Source organism: Pararge aegeria, chromosome 11, assembly GCF_905163445.1.
Source record: "Pararge aegeria chromosome 11, ilParAegt1.1, whole genome shotgun sequence".
NCBI lineage: Eukaryota > Metazoa > Arthropoda > Insecta > Lepidoptera > Nymphalidae > Pararge > Pararge aegeria.
The window spans coordinates 3731986-3754019 of record NC_053190.1 but is presented as its reverse complement, the minus strand read 5'-3'; the positions used below and the strand labels follow the sequence as shown (position 1 = coordinate 3754019).

The following is a 22034-nucleotide window of genomic DNA, read 5'->3' as shown; positions in this document are numbered from 1 at the left end:
ATTTACGGATGCGAATCCTGGACCATCAAAGAGGATCTCAGGAAACGTCTAGAAGCATTCGAGATGTGGGCCTATCGACGCATGCTGAAAATTAGTTGGACTCAAAAGGTTACCAATGAGGAAGTCTTGCGACGAGTTGGTTGTCAGCGCGAACTTTGGAAGACCGTCAAAAAGAAAAAAGTTGCTTTTCTAGGGCATGTGCTTTTGCATGATAGATACAGGCTACTGCAACTGATAATGATGGGCAAAGTTGCTGGAAAGAGACGCATCGGTCGCAAGAGGAAGTCTTGGTTGCGCAATATAAGGGAGTGGACTGGGATCGCGAGTGCCGCCCAGCTGTTTAGCCTCGCGAGAGAAAAGGAAAAGTATCAAAAACTGACGGCCAACCTTCACTAGTTGGAGAGGCACCAAAAGAAGAAGAAGAATAAAGTTAATATAGATATTGTATCAAAAACTAAATATTGTGTAAATAAAACTCAAATTTCAAGTATTTTTGCACACGCTTCTGAGTGGGTAGCGAGCAAACTGTAAGTATATGAAATGTGGACTCAAAGAAGAAGGTATATGAAGTTATTCAAATATTTTTACACATGACTGTCATTCCCGCCAACACAAGTAAAATCCCTAAAACGCGTAAAATCGACATTTTGCAATCACTCTCGTAAATACAAATTGCAAGAGAGCAACAGCTTCATAGTGCAAAAATCATTGCGAATGTAAAATAAGGACACTTTTACACAAGGAAAACTCAATACTAGAATGTGAATTGCTGGCTCAACTTTTCACTGTCACAACGTTCTAAGTACAACGCAGGCCGGTCTGTATCAAGACAAGCGTCCAACTTAGCATGCCTGATAAGAAGACCCCTCCGTTTCCAAAGCTGTGCTTCGTCTAAGGAGTCACAGGCGACTAGAACTGCTGTGACGCGGTCATCAGGTGATAGAGAAACGCAGAGACTATGATGGCGTATCAGTCCATTGTCAAAACGCCACTCTTGGTTTCCGCCTGTGTTGTGGCAAGGATACATGCCTGGAAAAAGAGAGAAGTAAAATTATTGTTAATATTTAAAATAGTAGAATATACTAATTTTAAATGAATAGATCCTACTGGTCTGCGTAGGGATTCTATAATAGTTATTATTTCATAGTTAGTCTTTGTCTGATCTTTGTAACATCGAAGAAAGGAGACACCGTTGTTCTTCCAACTTCGAAGTTCAAATATTCTATTCTGTTACTTACCCACAGTTCCATCAACAAGGTGGCCCATAGTGTCCAAACACTTGGACCCTTGTCTAATGGCGTAAGAGCCGCCTCCTAACGAAGGTACTTGCAACTCAGGATACACGTGCTCAAGGTACCACCGGAAGGGTTTGCAGTGGAGTTTCTCGCGGATTGCGACTCTTTCTGAAATGCTGTAATGTAAGAAAGGAAAAAATTATATTTTTGAGCTGAACGGTGGTTGAGTGAAGAGTTTGAGTAGGAAACTCTAATGGTAAGACAGCTAAGTTGGTGCACAGCTGTTTTATCACTCATGATAACATCAGCGTGATAATGGAGTTTGAAAAATTAGAGTCTGATGTAGGTGTTGACGGCAGATCAGAAAACTGATGCCACCGCCCCTCTTCTTCCCGCGAGTGTCGTACGTTTAGGAAACCTCCGATCGGGAGAGGACTTAGGCCAGCTATGCACTATTGAATAGTCTTTCGATACTTGGTAAAACAACGAAATTTCACCTCTTTGTGCTGGCACTTTTATGACATCGAGAGTTGGTTAAAGAGTGTGGGACACTCTTATGACACATAGTAAGACAGCGTTTGTGCTGATTTGTTTTGTTGTCATGAGCACTTTTGTTACGCATCTCACTCTTCATGATGAGTTCCTACTCTCATAATGGAGTAAGGGTGTAGGCACTGGAACAGGGATGGTTTGTTTTCACGAGCATTTTATTTGCATATGAAGACGAGAGTCCGATATTGGAGTTGTCCGCAGCGGAGTTTAGAAGGACTGTGAGTTTGCTCTCATTTCTTTATTTTAATTTTTTATTTGACATTACGTCAAGCTTACTTATACAATTGTTTGCAGAAATTAATAGTACATTTTTATCGAAGGCAGAAAAGCAGTGTCACGGTTTATGTTCGAAATATTTAAATTAGACGACATTACTGAATTATCTTAATAAATTTCAGAAAAGGTTTTTTTTAAATTAAAAATCTGTTATACGGACTGGGAATACAGTCCGTATTTTGAGTAGGTATTCTGTGGTTGACTGTAAAGGAATATTTCCGTGCATGTTCGAGAAAAATATATTTGTAGAAACTTACTCTCCATACTCGACCTGCTTGGCCAGAGGTTGAGACCGGTAATAAAGCTCCTTGTAATCGTCCATCCATACTTCAGCGGCTCGCCTGGTGTTCCTCGCGAAGACAGCGCCGGAGCCACCGGGGAAAGTATATGGATGACGTTTGCGAAAGACATGCCCTACACGCGAACAGGGCACAATCTCTAGCGATCCGCCGCACTGCCATACCCTGGAACAAAAAGTAAGTTTGGCTTTTATGCTAGGGGTTTTGTGATAGTTCCTACACGTCAGAGTACCAATCCGCACTAGGCCAGCGTGGTCGACTACGGCTTTCTCATTGGGACCCGTGCCCTGTAGGACCTTTTTCTTGCATGCCCTCCGAAGTATTTTTTTGTTTATAGGCGAATAGTTTTCCACTTATATCACTTATCAAAGTCCTACTTTGAGAAAGCAGTCGGACACTCCAACCCCTAGTGGTCGAGGCTTCCACTTATACCCCCGCCCCAGAAGTCGAGCTTAGGCGGCGACGTCCGAAGCATGCCATTTACAACAAATCAAATTACAACCGACAATGTGTCCCAACAACACAGAAACACACAGAAAAAACACCGTCTTCGCCGGCGAAGACGAAGGCCCCGACCACGGTCACGGGGGCGTTCGGACTAAACAATAATTAGTCCAAAAGTCCACCAACCCTCAGACTAACTCCGAGTCCTCGCAATGGGCAACCTCGAGTCTCGTCTCCCCCCCAATGTCGTCGAGCCCTAGGGCTCTTCTCATGGTGAGCTTTCGCGCTCGCCCCACTCCCGACGCCCGAGCATTCCCTCAGGTGGTTATCGGCAAGTGTCCATCCGAAAATCGAAAATCGACTGATATCACGTATCTTCCGGCTGTCCGTACCCGTTTTTAAAAGCTGATGCGATGGAGTTAACCTTAACTGTGAGATTATAACACTTGCTATATTACTGTACATCAATGATTGCACTGTGCATGATGTTCTGGATTATTTAAAATAATCTATCATCAAATTAGCCTAGCCCTCGTGTCTCACAGGTGTTAAGAAGCTAAGTACCACGCTGCTCGAATGCGGGTTAGTGGGCTGAAAGGAAACTTTTAGGTAAATTTTATAACTGAGCTTTTAGGCGTTGCTGTTCATTTACACAAAAACTGAAATATTACGAATTATTGAACTTTCGTGAATGATTGCTATTGATTTTACACAGGCGATTTTGTTTTTACAGACAGTATGAAATCTTTAAGGCGCCATGGTATATAAATATTTTCAACAAAAAATTATTAAGATATTTCATTCATAAAATTTTTTTGTGGCTAGTTTTATGTTGTATATATTATGTATGTCTCCCGCTATTATTGAGTAATGTAAAATAAGGTACGTTATGAATTGCACCGACTACTTTGCATATTCTATAGCTATTTGCATATTCCTTTTACATCTTTGGTTGCCGGAAAGTACCTGCCGAAAATGCAAAATGCAATGCTGTGTTGCGGTCTTAAGTACGCGGTGTTATTACAGGCAGGTGAGGCTTATCACTTACGCCACAGTACGTTGCAGGACGTGCTCCTAACATGCCGTGCGAAGTTTTGCACAATGAAGTTCAAAAAAATTCAAAATTCAAAATTCATTTATTTCAAGTAGGCCTAATTAATAAGCACTTTTGAAACGTCAAGTCAGTCTGTTTGTAGTGACTCTACCACCGGTTCGGAAGGCAGATTCCACTGAGAAGAGCCGGCAAGAAACTCAGCAGATTGCTCTTTTCCAACATAATTTTAAAGTTTAACAATCTTTAGAATTTTTCTGTTTTGTGAGGGATGAGAGTGGAGTGGCCTGCTGAATGAGAAGCGGTTAAGGCCGTAGTCCACCAGGCTGGCGAGAACATGCAGGTTTCTTCACGATGTTTTCCTTCACCGTTGAAGCTCGTGATATTTTAATTACTTAAAACACACATAACTAAAAGTTAGTGGTGCGTGCTAGGTTTCGAACTCGGGCCCCCCGAAAATGAAGTCGAGCTTCTAAACAATGCGCTACCGCTTCTGTCAAATAATACTTTAAAAAAAAAAGAGATTGTCATGTCGCATAAGTATATTTATTCATACCTAAAAGATATTTCTAGATTCTCTCCACCCCATACGTCCATCTTCATGTCGTATTTGCCGAGCTTGTTGAAGTAGGTGCGGTTCATACTGAACAGTCCTCCGGCGATCATTGGAGTCCTGATCACTTGTGTCGGGTCACTGAGGCGGGCGCTTCGTTCTGCATGCGTCAGGTATACCCACTGAAATGTAAACACATCTTCTATGAGCTTTCTTACTTATCTCTATATTACCACGTGAAGCAAAAACTTTGTACTGCTTTTTACGAAAATTGTGCGGACGGAGGAGTATGAAATTTCCCTTATAGTTTACAGACTAATTAAAGATTTTAAACTAAGATTTTCGTGATTAATCAACATTCCTTAAATATAGTTCAACGGCTACATACCACGTTAATATTTTTGTAATTGTCGATATTTCGACCTAGTTGCATGAATCGTGGTCACGACGGGACTCTATCGGGGTTATCTCTGGATCTACGGAACCGATTTTTAAAATTCTTTCGCAAAAATAAAGCAGCTTAGGGCTTTAAAACAACACGCTACGACCTCTAGCTACTACGACCACGCTACGATCATGGGAAATGTTGCAACAAATAATTTTTTGAGAGATTCCGATGCGTGCGATGCGTGAACGGTAAACGTTACGCGGTCACGTGAATACGCGGTCAGTTGCCAGTCAATATATAAAATAAATCTTAGTTTGAAAATGGATTCGTTAACCGCGGTAACACGCTCTAAAAGTCTATGGCATTGAATAGTAACAATAAGTGCCGTAAATTTTTCTTGCCTAAATATCTTAAAAGCGAGGTGGTAGATTACGGTATTTATTTATTACCGAGAGAGTAATTTTGTTACTTTCGTTACACTTAGTACCTATATAAATATAACTGGTTCGTTTGTCTAGTAGTTGATATATTTAACTACGGATCACGAGGTTACGGCTACGGTTCAATACGGGTCGTTCCAAATTATTAACGGTAGTCGCATTTATAAATGAAGAATATTTAAAAGAAAAACTTGGCGGCGTCAGCCCCTTGCCGTCGATCCCCATTACTTATTATTGTTCATTTACTTATTATTATTTAAAAACCCGTATTGGAGCAGCGTGGTGGGTCTATGTTCTAAACCGTCTCTCCTATGAAGGACGAGGCCTGTGATCAGCAGTGGGACGTTAATAGGCCGCGCAAAACGAAAGTTAATATCGGTTTGAAAATGGATTCGTTAACCGCAGTAACGCGATCTAAAAGTCTAGGGCATTGAATAGTAAAAATAAATTCGGTCAATAATCGAGGCGATTGGAGAGGCGGTTTACCTTGAACACCAGGTTCCAGTCGAAGCCGCCGCGCAGGTCTGCCGACGCACCGATGTACTGGAAAGTGTCCATGCTGATAACGTCTATGACGGGGCAGACTACTCTGGTGGGATCCTGGAACAAACGATAGATAATTAAGTTCAAAATTCAAATGCTAATAGGCCGGCTGGCTTGTCATTGTGGCCGATTGGCGCATTTGCGCAGTGCGCAGTGACCGGCAAGTGGCGTGCATAGAGGGTATGCAGATGATATAAAATGAAGAAAATCTCCAGTACGAGTTATAAATACTTAATGGTAGGCTTTAAATAACTCTTACAATGCCTATCCTATAGTATTTTGTAACTCGCACTGGAGATTTTTTTCCCATTAATTTTTGTGTGATGAACGTTAATATAATTCATTTATCTTAGTTCCCTTAACACAAGCTACGCTTACTGCGGGATTAGATGGCAATGTGTGTATTGTTGTATTATATATATATTTTTATTTATTAACGAATAAATTATTTGTATAGTAACAACAATTTAGTTAATCTGTTTATAATACATTGTTTCAAAAGTCAAATAATCTGACGACAGACCCATTATACTACCCAGTAGCAACTGGGTAGTATAATGGGTCTGTTTTTGTTTCTGTTCTGTTCTGTTATTCTGTTCTGTTCTGTTCTACTCTATTTTATTCTATTATATTCTGTTCTGTTCTGTTCTATTCTATTCTGTTCTGTTCTATTATGTTCTATTATGTTCTGTTCTATTATGTTCTATTCTGTTCTGTTCTATTATGTTCTATTCTGTTTTGTTCTGCTCTGTTCTGCTCTGCCCTATTCTAGCGGGGCGGGGCTATAAGTGGGGAGTCCCGGATACGATGATTTCTGAATTTCTTTCGCTGTGGCTGGTTACCACCCTACCGACAAAGTCATGCCAAGCGATATACCGTTCCCTATTCCGTATACCGATCAGTAGATGAATAAAAATACTAAAAAGGCCAAATTATGAAATGTTATTCGCGTTTGCTACATAACCTAGTAAGCTATCAGATAATTAGTGTTCTTAACTCATTCAATTATCCATTTCACCTCTCAACTGCTGACGTTATGTTCAATCAAGAGGTCGAGTACGATATCTAAAGGTCTTCGCTCATCTATCGGCTCAACACCCTTTCAAAGGCGTTTAAACTCATAACTCAATTCATTGTCATCGAGTCGACAGCTAGTTATCCACTTTTGTCTCGTCGGAGGCTTAGAACCGCGTAGTTACCATCCTATACAATAAACATTAACCTTTGTAACGCCTGCTTCTATCTAATAGTTACCACCCTACCGACAGACACGTGCCGCCAAGCGATTTACCGTTCCATAAACATCTCGTGTAGAAACCGATCAGAGGTATGGTTCAAAACCACCATACCCCTAACAGGTTTGCCCTCTTCCATTTGAGACTTATCACCAAAGGTTAACTTGTAGTGGAATTTAAAAAAACCGCGTGGTGTTGACGAGAGGACTACTCGGTATCTATTATTTATCCCTATCCCTATCCCTATCCCTATTCCTACTAATATTATAAATGTGAATGTAAGTTTGTTTGTTACGCTTTCACGCAAAAACTACTAAACCGATCCTCAAGAAACTTCGTACACATATTCTTGAAAGTGTTAGAAGTAATATAGGATATTTTTTATCCCGACTTTAAGCTCGGTTCCTTTGGGAGAGGGGATGAAAGTGTTTGACGATTTTACACCATAACTCCGACAAATTATAACCGATTTGATCGGTTCGATTCGGTCATGATATAAAATATAATATAAATAATTATAATATAATATAAATATAAATAAAAATGTGTTTAATTTTGCCCAAACTTTGTGTAGATCTGAATGTGGTTGGAGATAGAGGACAAAACTCCTCAGCGGACAGCAGCAAACCCCTCATTTAAGGCTTAGCTATACTGAATACTTTAAATTTTTTTAGACCTTAATTATTATGGACAAATTAAATTATTATCTACTATCAATCCTATCTGCTCCTACCATATCACTGCACGTTCATCGGGTCGAGTTGACAATGCATTGCTAACGAGTTGTAAGCGAGGTAGGTGGTTAGAAGTAGTCCACTCGTCACCGCATTTTTACACAGTTTTTCTAACGACTTAATTTATGTCGCACGATATAAAGCTCACTTTTGCACACTCCAGTTTAAGTGGAGATGGTGTTGAGTCACTTTTCCATGCTCTAATTTAGTCGGAGTTAGTGTTGAGACGTTATGGTGTGCGAAGTGCTGTAACTCAATCTCCTAATTATATTCAACACCGGACTCAGCACACATTTAGGTACCTACTAGTTATTATTTAGTTCATACTGTTACCAGAGCGTAATTTCTTAATTTTCCTTCCCTGGCACAGCGCTGGCCGCTGTCGTTTAAAGTTTGAGGTCCCGGGTTCGTTCGATTCCCGGAAAAGCCAATTTGGGATTTTACAGTTTCTGAATTTTCTCTGGTCTGGTCTAGTGGGAGGCTAAGCGAATTAGCGTTTCTCTACACTTCTTACGTTGTTCAAAGTCAATGTTAAAACTAACTGTATCAAATTTTCTTACTTTACGTTTTTGTATCGTACTAATATAACCGATAAAAGTACTTACCCATACAATATAATTTCGACGAGTATAATTTTTGCAACGAAACTTTAATACCCTGGGCTTTATTGGCATATGTATTATCTTTCGTAATAAACTTAATACGATTTTTCTTAAAAATTATTGGTACGTTACACTGCAGTAGTTTTTGTACTTTTTCTTTGGCTTGGGGCTTATGATAATAAAGAAAATTTACGTGTTCTAGATAAAGAGAAAGCAGGAATAACAGGATTATATAATAATATCAGCCACCATAATGAATTTTATAGGGCAAATTTTACTACTTTACTAATTTCATTATTGCTTTTTTCTTAAAGATCCCTGATTTATTTTAAAACAATTTTAGCCTATATTTCTACGTGATCATTTATATTGGTATAGCATTCTATTGGCAAAAAAAAAATCAATTGGTACAGTTGGTTCGGTACCTATTTGGGAAGTATACAACGGGTTCCCCGGACGTCCAATAAAGCCAACGAGAGGGACATGCCGTGGTGGTTTTAAGTTCGGGTAAAAGGTTCGGTACCTATTGGGTACAAACAAATAAACAAACAAACAAACAAAAAAATCCAATTTTTTTTGCCAGTCGCATGTGAACTGACGTTCTCTTCAATGCTTCAACTAGAAAAAACACCGAGAAAGGCTTTTTGACGTCAGTTTGAAAAACACTGAGTTTGAAGGATTGCGTCAAGAGGTCGAGCATGAAACCCAAGCCGCTGGTAATTCAATATCCTAATTAGATTCAGTCAACACTCAGCACCCGTTTCCTAAGACGTAACTGACGAAAATTAGTGCAGACTTGTCTAGTCTCTTGCAGTGATTCCGTTTCGAATCTCTTGCGTAACACTGACGCCTTGTGTAACACAGTCGCTGTAATAGGCAAAGAGACGGCTGAAAGATTACATAAGCTAATAAACGGGAGATTTTTTTTTAAAGTAAAACTTCTTTGGAATGTCATTTGAAAATCGATGTAACGAAAATGTGTCGCGATGAAACACAAACACATAATTATGTATCATGATAAAAAAGAACACATGAATAAGAATAACTATACTACGCATTTTATTTTAGTTAGCATGGAAACTAATAATATGTAATAATATAATATTTTACCGTATTATTACATATTATATACACTATATACATATTAATCTCTCCTTGGCTACTTTTACTTTCAAAAGTTTCTGTTTTTTTGGCCGTGTGTGAATTGCACACAGGACTTTTTGTTAACTTGTTGCCTCTTCCGATCTTTTCGGAATTTGGGTTCTACAACGTTGCCCTATTTATTTATTTCATCGCAATATTAGAAATTTTTATTATAAATTTTGGCAATATTGCAAATTTAGAAATTTCTATCGGCCAACAACAATTTTATTAGATAGCCTAATCGAAATGTAGCTGAGATATTGGATTGTAATTAAACCGAGATACTTTTACATTTAAGAAGCACGTGCTTCGTGATTATAATTAATCTTTAGCTAAAACGCGGAAAGCAGTTACCTGGTGTCAAATAAAAAAGACAGAGGAAGACTACGTAGTTTTCTGCTACCCGTAGCATAACAAGATGTGCAAACTTTAGGAGTAAACTGGCTATGTGCCAGATTTATATAAATAAGGTGTTTTTGAAATTTATTTTCATCAAAGATGTGCTTGCTCTTGTCACTAATGCATGCTGGAAAGCACTAATGAAATTTATATCTTGAACTCTATCTTGGAGGGTCTTCAAATTATATGGCATGAAATATAGATAATAGACAGGCGTTTAAATTTTTAGCAAATTGAATCCCTACTAATTGCGGCATTACTTTGTTTGCTGATATAGAAGGTGGAAGAAGGAACTAGCCAGTGAAGTTCTTGCTCGTACTGAAAATTTCGTATATAGTTACGGTTTAAATAACAAATGTTAATAAAATCAGGATCATGTTATATGCTGTCACATGAATCATTCACGCCTTAAATATATCAACCGTCTCTTACACCGTGTTTAAGATCCGGTTCGTGCTGTGACATTCGCGTACACGTCGCGCCGCGCTTGGCCTTGACATAAACATTCACACATTCAAAAGACATCTTCTGCTTTATTGACGCCTGGTAACCTTGCCCGTGGATTCTCTTTTCGATTCATCATCATCTTAATCGATGGAGGTACGCTGCTATATATATAGGTATTTTGCTATTTGGTATTGTGGTATGGTATTTCGCTAGTGTCCAGCAATTACCAATTACCAGATAATTGCTGGACACTAGCGTTACAGAAACAAACTGGCTTGATGTCGTGAGGGATTGGGAAGGGCTAGCTGGTAATAAATCAAGTTCAATTAAAAGCGGACCATCTCAATGCAATGCGTTTTTTCTTCTTATAAGAATATAGAAAAAAGAAGAAAAATAAACACTTTATTGCACGCAAAACGTAAGGAAAAAGAGACATTAAGAAGTTATACACAGCTTTATCTTGCATTTCTAAAGTGGTATAATTTCAAGAGGGGCTTGTCATTTCAAATCTGGCAAGGTGGTTTACCATACAAAGTTTACAGAAATGTAAATATATGTTTCTTAACCGTCTGGACCACATAAGGTTGCAAATTTATTGTATTGTATTGTATTGTATGTGTATATTCTAAGTATTTATGTATATTATTCATAAAAATATTCATCAGTCTGTTTATATGGCCAAAACACTGCACCGATCTTTATGCAGCTTGGCAATATACCTTGCATGAAGATGGACATTGACTAACGATTCTGTGTGTTTAAAAAATTAAACTTTGTTATATATGAAGGGCTGAACTGATCCCCGGTAGCCTATATTAATACTAACGTTTCTTTGTTTAAATGTGCTTATGTCTTACACGACAAGTCGGTTTAAAAAAAAATCGCATTTTTTTTAATTCGCCTAAATAGATATGTTTTATGAGGAATATTATCATCAATCCATTACCGGCCCATTACAGGCCACGTGTTACCTCTCAGAAGTGTTTAAGTCGTAGTTCACATGCCCTTTAGAACGTTATGGGAAACTCTCAGGCATGCAGGTGCAAAAGCAACTGATGCATATTTCCATAAATTTCAAACGCACATAACTCCGAAAAGTTAGAGATGCATGCCGGGAATCGAACTCGGTTCCCTTCAAGCAGATGGCGCACCTAATGGTAAATAAAAAAACCTTCGTCTATAAGCACAGCATCGACTCGCAGGGCATGTATGAACACGTCCTATAAATTGCCGGCCGGAGTCCATTGATCTGAGGAGTACGTTAGGGTGTTAAACCTTATGTGCCTGTAATTACACCGGCAACTGCGCCCTTCGGAATGGGACTCAGAAATGTTGCTTGGCGGCAGAAAAAGCATTGCAGCAGTACCAGCGGCGTGCACTCCATACATGCGCAAAAGCACTGCATACAAATATTTTTTTAATGTAACTCGTATTGGAGAGGAATTTTACCATTTTATGCCAAGCACCTGCTTTATGCATCATCATCATCATCATCACATCAACCGATAGACGTCCACTGCTGGACATAGGTCTTTTGTAGGGAGTTCCAAATTCCACGATTCTGAGCCGCTTGGATCCAGCGGCTACCTGCGACGCGCTTAATGTCGTCTGTCCACCTCATTGGGGATTGACCAACGCTGCGCTTACCAGTACGAGGCTGCCATTCCAGCACCTTGGGACCCCAACGTCCATCCTTTCTCCGAACTATGTGCCCGGCCCATTGCCTTTTAAGCTTCGCGACTCGTTGAGCTATGTCGGTAAGTTTGGTTCTTCTACGAATCTCCACATTTCTGATTCGATCGCGTAGAGATACTCCGAGCATAGCTCTCTCCATCGCCCGCTGAGTGACTCTAAGCCTTCTTATGAGGCCCATAGTTAACGACCATGTTTCAGAGCCATAGGTCATCATCATCAGCTTTATGCATACCCTGGTCAAAAACCCATTGCACGCCACAGAGCAATACCTTAACCATACGATGTCTGTCACAAAAGGGTCTAAGTAATTAGCTTAGGTACTAGATATAGATGTTCAGAATAATAAAAAATGAGTATAAATAGTTTAGGTTATTGTACTTCTGACGTGTGTTCAGGCAGAATATTTTATTTCTGATCGACCTTCAACGTTCACAAAGGCCTTGAGGCCGTAGTCCACTACGATGGCCCAGTGCGGATTTGTCACACCTTTGAGAACATTATGTAGAACTCTGAGGCATGCAGGTTTCCTCACGATGTTTTCCTTCACCGTTGCACCAAATGATATTTCAATTATTTAAAACGCACATAACTTAGAAAAGTTAGAGGTGCGTGCTGGGATTCGAACTCGTCTCCCTCGAAAGTTAAGTCGAGGTCCTACCCAATGAACTATCACCGCTTAGTCCTGAATATATTTTAGTTTCTGATTGACCTTCAACTTTCAGAAATTGGCACCGGAGCAGACAAAGGCCCAAAAGCTTAGGTTATGGAAATAGAAATAGTTCAATGTAACAAAATATGAGTTAGAATAGTCTATTTACGTGACAAATATGAGTTAAAATAGTTAAGGTGATTGTACTTCTGACGTGTGCTCAGTTCAGAACATTTTATTTCTGATCGACCTTCAACTTTCACAAATTGGCACCAGAGCAGTCAAAGGTCCAATATCTTTAATCAAGGCCCAAACTTATAGGTCAAGGTATAAAATAATTAATACGATCAGTCTCTTGACGCAACTCAAAATAACTGTCACGTTAATTGGTTATTTAAGCAAATATTAATTTGTTATACAAGTCTTTACTATTATATCTTTACTAATATATTTTTATGTATTTCGTACTGGGATACGGTGATAGCCAAGTGGAAAGGACTTCGACTTAATTTTCGGGAGGGCGAGTTTGAATCCCAGCACGCCACCCCTAGCTTTTCGAAGTTACGTGGGTTCTTTTTTTAAGAACTAAAATATAACTTGCTTCAACGTCGGAGAAAAACATCATGAGGAAACCTGCCTGAGAGTTCTACATAATGTTCTTAAAGGTATGTCGAATCCACCAACACACAGACTTATAAACTTAAAAAAAAAATTGGATAGTGGGTTAAAAGGTAGAATAAAAAAGTTAATTGGGAAATCAGTGCTAAACGATTCGACTTTAAAGTATCATTAACTTGTTAACACACGTAAAATACCTTTCATTTTTTACCGCGCAATCCACATCGATACCTACGGAACAACTGGAACGTAATGTATGTTAATACATTACAAAATCTATCAACTGCTCATCAACGTCTAGATCACGGAACGTTCTCGAATAACACCGAGGTCAAACACGAGAGTGCAAGATGCACAGAAAAGAGAATGCGCATTGTTCTCTACCACCTAAGTACCAGACCATTTGGACAAATAAAATTTGAAGGTCAACATTTTTCTACATTTTATTTCTGATCGAGATCACGGACTTATTAGCATGCAGGACCAATGAGTACTAAAAATCTTACAGACATGTCATCAAAGTTAAATTTTTTTCAGTTATAATTGATGGACCAAGTAGAGAGCCTTTCTGTTGGCAAGTGGGGAAACAATCGCCTATTAACAGAGCAACACTTTGCAGGGCATGCAAGGAACTGATTGAACGGATACTGAAAAGTGTTGCCATGTTTCCATCAACCTGTGGTGTAGGTGGCTCATGTGCCTGTAATTACACCGGCAACCCCACCCATACATACGGAAACACGGCATTGCAACAATGTTTCTTAGTGGTAGAAATAAGCATTGTGATACTTCCCAAGATGAGCTCTATCACAAAAAGGATGAGTCATTGTCGTGTTTCGAAGATGCACTATAACAGTGGATTATATATAGTCAGGTGTATTGAATAGGATTTTATTTTATTTATAGGGTTTTACGAGTTGACTAAACAATTTAATTCTTCTCTAGGGTTCATCGGTATCAGTCGACAACAAATTTAGCTAGCCACTGTTAAAAGTTGCCCTTAAATAATCTGTTAAATCCCTGATTTGCATTCTGAAACCTAAATAACCAACTCAGTTCATTTCATCTCGATTTTCAGATAAAAATAATAGTTTGGGCACTGCAGAGGAATGAAATTTGTTTGTCTCCTCTTAGACGAGTTACTTGTTTAACACGAGAATGCGATTCCGAAACAATGATAGTGGACGTTGTAACGCTGCATGCAGCTGAGGGTGAAGGGACGCCGATGATGCAGCTTGCGCAACGTTGCATCTTCCGTTCACTACGCTTAAGTAACTTGGGGCATGGTACAAGGCATGGGATATCGCCGTACATTGGTGTTGTTTGCTAGAAAATAAACATTTTGTCCTTTCCTCATGTGTAAAAACATTTTCCGCCATTAGGAAAGGCCAAAATGTTTATTTTCTCGTACAGTTTTATTCACTCTGCAAACACTGATGGAAGAGGGAGAATGATGTTCTCCGAAAGGTTCCAGAAGGAGACAGAGAGGAATGCTCAAAGTCTATCTATATAATCAAGTGAGAAATGTATCTCCTCATATCTTCTTGATTACTTAGAAGTTTACATATTTTCACATCATTCATCCTGGATGATCCTGATGAAGAGATGGAAATCTATCACATCAGCTACATGTAAATAAATATAGATAAATAATTATATAACAGAATAATTAAAATCTTAACTAAAACAAAAAAAGTTTAAGCAATTAAATAACACTTGCTTTAACTGTGTTGGAAAACATCGCGTGGAAACCTGCATTCCTGATCTCCATAATGTTTGCAAAGGCGTGTGAAGTCTTTTAACCCGCACTTGGCCAGCGTGGTACACTACGGTAACTGCGAATTGTGGTAATAGGCATAAAGACCTATAAATTACTATAAACCTATAAAAAGACAATATAAAATACTGTATAAAACCAAAAGATTATATCATTAAGTAAGAAAAATAATGATGATACTGATGCCTAATTTAATGTTACTTTGATTTAATAGGTTCAAGGCATAAGCTTAAAGTGAGGAAATAACAAGCAATTACATGGATGTCTTTATAAGAACCACGTGGATTACATAAAAGTGTTTTTTTTTTACAATTATTGTGTACTCAGCACGTGAAATGCATTAGGTTGAAGGGACATCGGCAACGTAAATTGCGTAACGACACATGTAAGCCATTCACTTCGTTTGAGCAACTTGATATAATGTTCCTAGCTTGTACCAGTTTCTATACTTGTAGAGACGTGTTAAAACACAATCAACGGAGTACCGCGCCTTCAAGAACATAGTTGTAACGTGTAATTGATATTGTGTGTTTAAAATGTCATCTTCATCATATCAACACATTACCGGTCCACTACAGAGCACGGGTCTCCCACATTGAGAAGGGTTCAGGCTGCAGTCCACAACGCTGGCTGGTGGACTTCACACTTGAGAACATTATGGAGGATTCTCAGGCATGCAGGTTTCCTCACGATGTTTTCCTTCACTCGGCCCCCCGTAAGTGAAGTCGATCTCCTACCCAATACGCCATCACCGCTTCTCCGTCATCTTGCAAGTGATATCTAATTTCTTAAAACGCATATCAATCTGATAAGTAAGAGATAGGGGTATCGAACACAGTTCCTTCGAAACTGTGGCAGAAGTAGCCACTAGGCTATCACCACTTTTTAGCCGCGATATATCTACACGTTATTATATCTTAGGCGCTTCAATCGCTTCTGAATTATGCCGCCACTGAAAATGTACTATATAACATGTAAAGTGTAAGTGAGGCAACCGACTTTCAATCTAAATCGTTTGTGCAAGAGTCTCGTCTGGTCAAGGCGTGATCTCGTAGGCGGCGTCTCGTAACCAGCGCATTCCGGATATTGGACGATAAGCCTACATTGCTTTATAAGGTGGGAAGTGCCAAAAACTATACTAAATGCTTAGTAGGGAATGTGAGTCTTTTGTTACGCTTTCACGCCCTAAATAACCTATCGCATAATGTTCAAGTTACGTCGTTACATCAAATTCCGGAGCCTAGCTTTGAATCGTGATGCGATATCTTTTTAACCACACTTCCTATGGGAAATTAATTGATTGACCTAGGCTAGGGAGCTCGTGCCACAGTTAATAAGTTAAGTTTTAATATTATCTGGGAAGTATACAACGGGTTCCCCGGACATCCAATAAAGCCAACGAGAGGGTTTTTAGTTCGGGTAAACGAGTCCCACATAACCTCTGTCTGTCAAAAGGACAGAGGTAGCCACAGAGCTTTTCCACCACGACAAAAAAAAAAGTTTTAATGTTACAATAATTAATAATGTAATTCTTAGACTACTACATTTATATGTCTTAACATCTTTTTATTCTGCACCCTGCTGCGACCCCAAATATAAGTAGCTGGTTAATAATAAATAAACATAAAGGTTAGCTATCTTCGAGTTATTTTCTTGTGTCTGGTGTCTCACTGTATGATTACATAAGGTTCAAAGTTTTACAATCAAATAAGTAACGCTTTTTGCCTGTCTGCCGTTTATCAGCTGCTATTGTGATTGTAAAGTTCAACAAACAATAAAACAAACAATATATTGAAAGTCAAAATGGTTGTGCTAAAAATAATTCTTGGCTGGACCTTGACTGTCATTATTATGAAAATTAAGCTTAATTTTTATAATATATCATGAATTTCCGCTAAGTTATACCTTGGCTGTCACACTGTCGCAATTTTTTTTCTGTTTATTCCTATCCCTATCCCTACTAATATTATAAATGTTAATGTAAGTTTGTTTGTTACGCTTTCACGCAAAAATTCCTTCACCGTTCCTCATGAAACTTTGTACACATATTCTTGAAAGTATTAGAAGTAATATAGGATACTTTTTATCCCGACATTAAGCTCGGTTCCTTTGGGAGAGGGGATGAAAGAGTTTGACGATTTTACACCATAACTACGACAAATTATAACCGATTTAAATAATTATTTTTGTACTATAGAGGTAATAATATGTGTTTAATTTTGCCTAAACTGTATAGATCTGATGAATGTGGTTGGAGATAGAGGACAGAACTCCTCAGCGGACAGCAAACCCCTTATTTAAGGCTTAGCGAACACTTATAATTTTTTTAGAACTACAACTAAATTGAATGCCACACCAAAAAACAAAATCAAACGCAGACGAAGTCGCGGGCAACAGCTAGTACATTATATATATTTTTTGAACACCAAAAGCTTTTTCACAATACATATTAAAGGAAAATTGTAAATATTTTCTTTCTAATCAGTCAGTCTAACCAGTCTAACCGGTCTTGATCGTTGTGTCCATGCATCATCCACTGTCTATGACAGTCCACTGCTGGTATAAATGCTGCCTGTAGCGGTCTCCACATTACAGAGGTAGATGGCGCCACTAAAATCCTGCATCGCGCTAGCGAAGTGTTCACGAAGAATGCCTATATATACAACTTCCAAAAATGAATTTTTCCCCCCCGATGTCGTCGAGCCCTGGGCTCTTCTCATGGCGAGCTTTCGCGCTCGCCCCACTCCCCCGGTGACGCCGTAGCAACCCCTCAGGTGGTTATCGGCAAGTGTCCTCCCGAAAAATGGAAAAAAAAAATGAATATTCAGAACTCAGGCCCTGAGCGGTTACCCCCGAGCCCCAAACCTGGGACTCCGAGGAAGACTTCAGAGTGAAATATTCGGAACTCGGTCCCCGAGCACGACCACCCGCTCGGAGGAAGATCTTCTCGATCTTACGGTCGAGCGTATCACCATAGCTCCCGTCCACTGCCCAACGGTAGGGTTTTCTCACCACGCTGGGCAGTTTGGTTTGGTGATCGCAGTAGCCGGTAGTAGTGGCATGGAGCATTCTACGCGCTCTTCATCATATTCCCTTAGTCGCCTCGTACGACAACCGCGGGAAGTTGAGGGGTGGTGACAAATATATTCTGATCTGCCGTCACAACACGTAATGCCCTTGAATACTTCTACTTATTATAAAATCGGAAGCGGATAGCCAAGTGGGTAGGACATCGACTTCACTTTCGGTGGCCGAGTTCGAATCTTTAGTAAGCTATGTGCGTTTTAAGCAATTAAAATATCACTTGCTTCAACGATGGGGGACAACATCGTGAGTAAAAACGTCTGAAAGTCCTCCATTATATTCTCAAAGGTGTGTGGAGTTCACCAATCCACACTGGGCCAGCGTGGTGGTCTAAAGCCTTAACCAATTCTCATTGTGGGAAAAGAGCCGTGCCCTGTAGTGGGTCGGTAATGGGTTGATAGGATGATTTTAAATTCGAGAAGACAAGACAAGAAGAGACAAAATCAAATAAACTTAAACATTAATTTAATAGTTTTAAAGAAATCAGATTAAACTGAATAAAATTATTTCCTGACTAGCTTTTCTCCGCATTTAGTAAGGTTTTTGCGTATCCCGTAGGAACTGTTTATTTTCCTAGGATAAAAATTTCCATGTCACCGGCCACCGCGTCCTTTCCACTAACTTTATGTCAAAAATCAAGTTTTTTGGTTTCTTTGTTAGGGCTTAACGGAAGGAGAAACAAACAAACAGACTTTGGCATTTAGAAATTTAGCTAAGATTTACTTAATAAATTATTATTTCCTTATATACTCAATAAATTTATATAATATACTCTAGCGGCTGGCAACGTTAATATAATTCAAGCTGATCTATGGGCGATATAGAGCTTTATACAGGTTTCAAACGTTATGCAAAATCATGATCTATGAAACTTATAATAAATATGACCCGGAAATTTAAACACGGCCAGAAACATTAACCCGAGCACAAGCCCCCTGGCTATAAAGTATCCGTTTACTAATGCTTCGTTTACACTTTACGAATCTGACGCGCGTTTTTTGGGCGTAGACACGCGTTTCTACTTTTTGAGCTACGTAGTAGTTTGACCTTAACAAGTTTGTAGTTCACAGTGCATTATTCATCATCATCCTTCTCTGGTAATTGAACTGTTAATCGAACTAATTTTTTTTTAAATTCTCAACAAGTTTTACTAGACCAACGATGCAGTAGCTGATCTAATGACGAGTATCGTCGTATTTGTCCTTTGACGTTTGGTATCAATAATCGCTTATAGTTGCAGTGGTAACGAGCGGGACATTAACATAATTTACTTTATATATTTTAAACGCGCGTACCACGCAATCGGCAGTAATAATATTCTGCAATTTACTTTATTTATTTTAAAAGCGCATTACCTCGTGATCGGCAGACTATTCTGTTATTTACTTTATTTTAAATGCGCGTTACGTCGCTATTATCTCCAACAGTTTCGGTACCTTGCATACAATCCATTGCAAACATACTCGTGCAGTTTGACGCTCGGTCTGCGAAGACCCTAACATGATGATTATATTAAGTATATATAGCCTCTGATTTATTACCCAATAAAATATGATATAAACTGCCTTTGCAAAATTTACCTATTATTTTCTTTGTGTCGTATAGCCAATTATTTTTTGAACCCGTGTCATAAATTCATTATTTTCTGCTCTTACACAGAAAACATCAGTTTATAGATTGTGTAACAAGTGCATGTAAATGTGTGCAAGGACGATTTTCCGGTTTATTTGTAACTATACTGCACACTATGTTATTAGGTAGGTTAATATGGCTTCTGACATATATTTTTTTGACTATAGGCCTAGTTTAGTGTTAGTATTTATTGTTGTACTAAACTTTATCTCTGTAATGCAATCTTATTTGGTGTTATGTGATGATGCAGTATTAAAAGGATGGTAGCAGGCTAACGGTTTGGAATATGAAACTCCGATTGGTTTCTACGCGGCATCGTACCGGAATGCTACATCACTTGGTGGCACGTCGTTGTCTTTGTCTTGTCGGTAACTATCTAAGGACGAAGCCTGCCGCCAGATCAGACTTTAAATTTTAAATTCCACAATTGCTTCCCCTGGGAATCAAAGCCGGATCAAAAGTCGTCGGAAGTACTTGCGTTATTCACGTCACTGAATTGTTTTGTTACTTTTGTTACTTTTGTAAGGATATAAAATCTTCAACTATTAACGTAACGTTCAAGCTATTTGTAAATGCACGTTTGTGCTGAAACATTTATAATGGATGTAGGGATCCATTCAAGCATGTACTCATTGAGAAAATGGAACACGTTATCCTTAATGCACTTTTTTACTTCAGATCTTTACCTCTAAAATCTCTGTTATCAAACTTTAATGTCATGTGATTGTTAATCTTATTAGTCACGCAGTCAGAATGTTCAGTGGAAAGGTTTTGTTCGATTCCCGGATCGGACCAAAAATGATCGGGGTTTTCTGTTAAAAAAGAAACAACCGCAAACCTCTATTGCTAAAGCGTCATCATGCTCATCGCGCTCATGCACTAAGAAGGTCCAGTTGAACGAGGTTATATAGGCACGAGGCTGAGGTTGAAGATAACATTGGTCTTATATATTTTGACGGACAAGTATATAATCTGGCCTGTGGTAGAACGTTGACGGGGGAACAAGATTGTTAAGCTCCTGAGCACACTCACTGAAGTATATTCGGTAAAAAACCGATAAACCCCATGTCATTGATTTTTCACCTATAAGTATCCTCGCGCGACGAACCACCGAATCCGAATGAACTGGTACTCGGCAGAGCCACCCCAGAGCAGGGCTAGCACGAGCAGGGGACAAAAACTATACCCCCCAATTATATCCCCTGACAGGGGATATAATTAACGTGTCCACCTGCCAAAGCACGGGAACAGGGAATAGGCGAAGTTTAATCCCGTTTTTTTTATCTGTCATTTATTGATTTCATTTTTTATTTAAATTCTTAACAATGCTTAAAAAAAAACACTATTTAAAAAGGAATAGGAAAAACATCCAACCTCCGCTTGCTATTGAATGCCCAAGCAACCGCCGGTCAGGGCTCCAGAGTGAAGAACCTCCTCACAATACGCGCCGTTTCAAGGACTACTGCCTTCTGTATCCGACCCTTGATCCAACAACCAAGCGAAAGCTTCTTAAGATGTTGGTCTGACTGAAACGACGATCGGAACAATAACGGTCGACTCAACTCCCGTTTATTATTACACATATTATTTGGATATTAATTCTACTTGTGCACCAGTGCTCTAAGAGTTGATAAAGCTGCGGGAGAAGATACATTTTTATCATCTCCCGGGGGAGAAAATTGTCTCCTGCCCATGTTAGCTGTGGTGACTACTATCAGGTGACTACAGTACTTCATGCTTGTTCGCACTTAAGCACGGTACAGTGCGAGGAGTTGTCCTGGCGTGCAGTACTGCGTAACCTTATTAAGGATACCAAGTTTTTTTGCAGCGACTATTTAATTATAGTAGTATGTTGTTTGATACTTATTTTGGAATACTTACTTTTTTTAATTTCTTGTTCGTGATGAGTTTGTGTATGCAACCTAAACTATCGAACGTTTACGAAATAAATTCGAACGGCGACATTTTAAACATCACTTGGTAACTCGGTTACCACATTACTGCAATAAAAACGAGGTAAAGGTGAGCGTCTAACGGATGTAGTTAAGTTTTTAGTATCGCGCCGTACATTTTCAGTTGTAAAAAGTAAAAGAGGCATTTCATTGATGTGCCAAATATGATTTTTTTGAAGTAAAACTTCTTTGGAATCGTTGCAATTTGAAACACGATGACAGCTGGACATAGCTGTTTTGTAGGGAGTTCCAATACCACGGTCCTGGGTCGCTTGTTTCCAGCGGC

At 39.1% G+C, this 22034-nt stretch overlaps 1 protein-coding gene across 1 annotated transcript in view; it reads right to left on the bottom strand.

The window, feature by feature from the left end:
• Positions 1–398: 398 nt before the first annotated feature.
• LOC120627695 (polypeptide N-acetylgalactosaminyltransferase 2) overlaps positions 399–22034 on the bottom strand; it is a 110967-nt gene continuing 89331 nt past the window's right edge. Inside the window, exons 6-10 of the mRNA XM_039895718.1 lie at positions 5725–5838; positions 4414–4592; positions 2321–2527; positions 1239–1411; positions 399–1029 (exon numbers count right to left, since the gene is read on the bottom strand). Coding sequence (XP_039751652.1) covers positions 755–1029; positions 1239–1411; positions 2321–2527; positions 4414–4592; positions 5725–5838 — 948 coding nt within the window. The 3' untranslated portion in view covers positions 399–754. The remainder of the gene's footprint in view (positions 1030–1238; positions 1412–2320; positions 2528–4413; positions 4593–5724; positions 5839–22034) is intronic.